We start from the raw sequence: 2,759 nt of genomic DNA on the forward strand, positions 1-2,759 counted from the left end.
CTGCCCTTTACCCAATTTGACCTCTGTGGCCGTATTTGATATCATAGTAATCTGTGTCTCTTCAAATTGTACCTTACATTGGAAAAAAAAATGTGTGCTGTGACATTAAGCACATTCTCTGGTTCATGCCTCCTCTATCATCTACCTGGCATAGTGTGTCCTTCCTTATGGGACCAATCATTCATTATTCTTCAGGAAACAGGCTTCATAATTAAAAACCAAAGAACATGATTTTAACTGTCCTGCCCGCTGCTTTCAGTTGGATTTTGGACTATGAGAAACAAACTGAGGGCCTCAGAGGGGAGGGGGGTGGGGGAATGGGATAGACCAGTGATGGGTAGTAAGGAGGGCACGTATTGCATGGTGCACTGGGTGTTATACGCAACTAATGAATCATAGAACTTTACATCAGAAACCAGGGATGTACTGTATGGTGACTAACATAATATAATAAAAAATCATTAAAAAAAAAAATCAGGGGCACCTGGGTGGCGCAGTCATAGAGTGTCTGCCTTCGGCTCAGGGCGTGATCCCGGCATTCCGTGATCGAGCCCCACATCAGGCTCCTCCGCTGAGAGCCTGCTTCTTCCTCTCCCACTCCCCTGCTTTGTTCCCTCTCTCACTGGCTGTCTCTATGTCACATAAATAAATAAAAAAAATCTTTAAAAAAAATCAATGTTTCATTCCCTCACTCTCAGTGCATACCACTACAACTTCTTGCTTCATTCCCTCTCTGTTTCTCTCTTCTTCCCTCCCAGAAATAAAAGGAAACAAATCCATGAAACTTATGCAATGTGTCCAGTTTACTACTCTGCCACTGCTGCCTTCTACAATATTTAACCCATCCTGTTTTGATAACATTTGATGAAATAATAAAGACTAGGAGGTAACAGAAAAAGTACAGGTGTATAAAATGGAGAACTTGATTTCTCATGATTTTGGCATCTCAGAATTCCCGAATGACTCTGGAGATATACTGAAATTTTTGTATTATCATCTCACATCAATAAAGGTTTGGGTTTGTTTGTATGTTTGTGTTTTTTGACACAAAATGCTTAAAATACACTTACTCAAAAAAATTTTTTAGAGACTAAAACATTCAAGACACACCAACACCTTTTTATAGTGAGTACCTGGACACTCTAGAACAATGGCTTTGAGTGCATTTAATTCATTGATAGATGCATACTGGTGAATCCTTCTGGAGAAGAATCCATAAAGGAGGAAACTGAAAAAGGGACTGAAAAAGAGAAGAGAAAAGGAAACATCACATCTTCACTATTCTATTCTTGGTGTTTCTTCCTCTCATTATGCAGTAGCATCCAGAAACCCACTGAGTAACAGTCGTCAAGGAGTAGGATGATGTGAAACAATCTAAAATGCAGGCAAATTTCACAGAAGAACTAAATAGAAAACGAAGCCATCTCAATTAATGTTGTTTCGGAAATATTGGATGTTGTTTGGGGACATTTTACTATTGTATCAAGGGGAAGACTGCAGGAGTTAATCACAGTGGATTTTAGGAACACAGCATCTTTACCATGTGAATGCGGATCAGCTTGGTCTTGGCACCATAGACAAGTGGATTGAGAAATGGGGGGAAAAGCAAGTAGAGGCTAGAAAAGAGGATATGGATATAAGGGGGAACACGAGCACCAAACCTATGTGTGAAGAAGGAGAAGAGGGCAAGTGAGTAGAGCTGGAGGAAGACACAGATGTGGGCGATGCAGGTATTGAACGCCTTCCACCGAGCCCTCTTCTGGGGCAAACGAAAAACTGTGATAAAGATCTGCATGTAGGACAAAGTGATAAAGGTAAGATCAAATCCTACAACAGTGAATGCCACAAACAAGCCATAGATTTTATTGATCTGCACATTTTCTGCAGCCAGCTTCACGATGGCCATATGCTCACAGTAGGAGTGGGAGATGATGGTTGTATGGTAAAATTGAAACCTACACTTTATTAGTACTAGGCACGGGGCTACTAGAATGGCAGCCCTGAGTGTTATCATAGCCCCTATTTGGGTGACCAGCTGGTGGGTGAAGATAGAGCCATGTCTTAGTGGATAACAGATGGCCACATAACGGTCCAGGGCCATGGCCAGGAGGATGCCTGACTCTATGCACTGGAATGAGTGGATGAGCCACATTTGAAGCAAGCAAGAATCAAAATAAATCTCTGGTACATGAAACCAGAAGATGCCAAGCATCTTAGGCATAATGGTGGTAGCAAGGGCGATATCTGTGACTCCTAGCATGCCTAGGAAAATGTACATGGGCTCATGGAGGCTGCGCTCTGATTTGATGATGATCAGAAGCATGGAATTTCCAAACATAGCAGTGAGATACATGGCACAGAATGGAATCCCGATCAGGCACTGAACAGACTCTAGGCCTGGGATCCCTATTAGTGTGAACACAGAAGGCATGAAGACTGTAGCGTTGGAGATGGACATAATGTCTTTGGGTCTCGAGAAGCAATTGAAAGAAGTATCCTAGTCTGTGGTACTTTCTCTTCCAATGCTATATTTATCCAGCGTCATCATAGTGAGTCTCTCCGATTTTGGCTGAATTCTGAAATTATATCCTCCATCTCTTTTATATTATTGAAGGAAAAAGATCCATAGAGAAACACCACTGTTGTCAGGAAGGACATCCAGAAGCTTTGTAGAACAATAGTGATTATGGGCGTGGCAGGCCACTGCATAAGAACCAGCCAGGTCACATAGATACAGGAATAAACTGATGGCCTGTTAT

General features: G+C 41.9%; 1 protein-coding gene across 1 annotated transcript; it reads right to left on the minus strand.

Moving 5' to 3' along the window:
- Positions 1-1,519: 1,519 nt before the first annotated feature.
- Positions 1,520-2,458, minus strand: LOC103682013 (olfactory receptor 52A1-like). Its single transcript, XM_008711584.1, has one exon. The coding sequence runs from the start codon at positions 2,456-2,458 to the stop codon at positions 1,520-1,522; it is 939 nt and encodes a 312-aa protein (XP_008709806.1).
- Between the last annotated feature and the right edge of the window lie 301 nt (positions 2,459-2,759).

This window comes from Ursus maritimus, unplaced genomic scaffold (assembly GCF_017311325.1).
Source record: "Ursus maritimus isolate PB19 unplaced genomic scaffold, ASM1731132v1 scaffold_332, whole genome shotgun sequence".
Taxonomy (NCBI): Eukaryota; Metazoa; Chordata; class Mammalia; order Carnivora; family Ursidae; genus Ursus; species Ursus maritimus.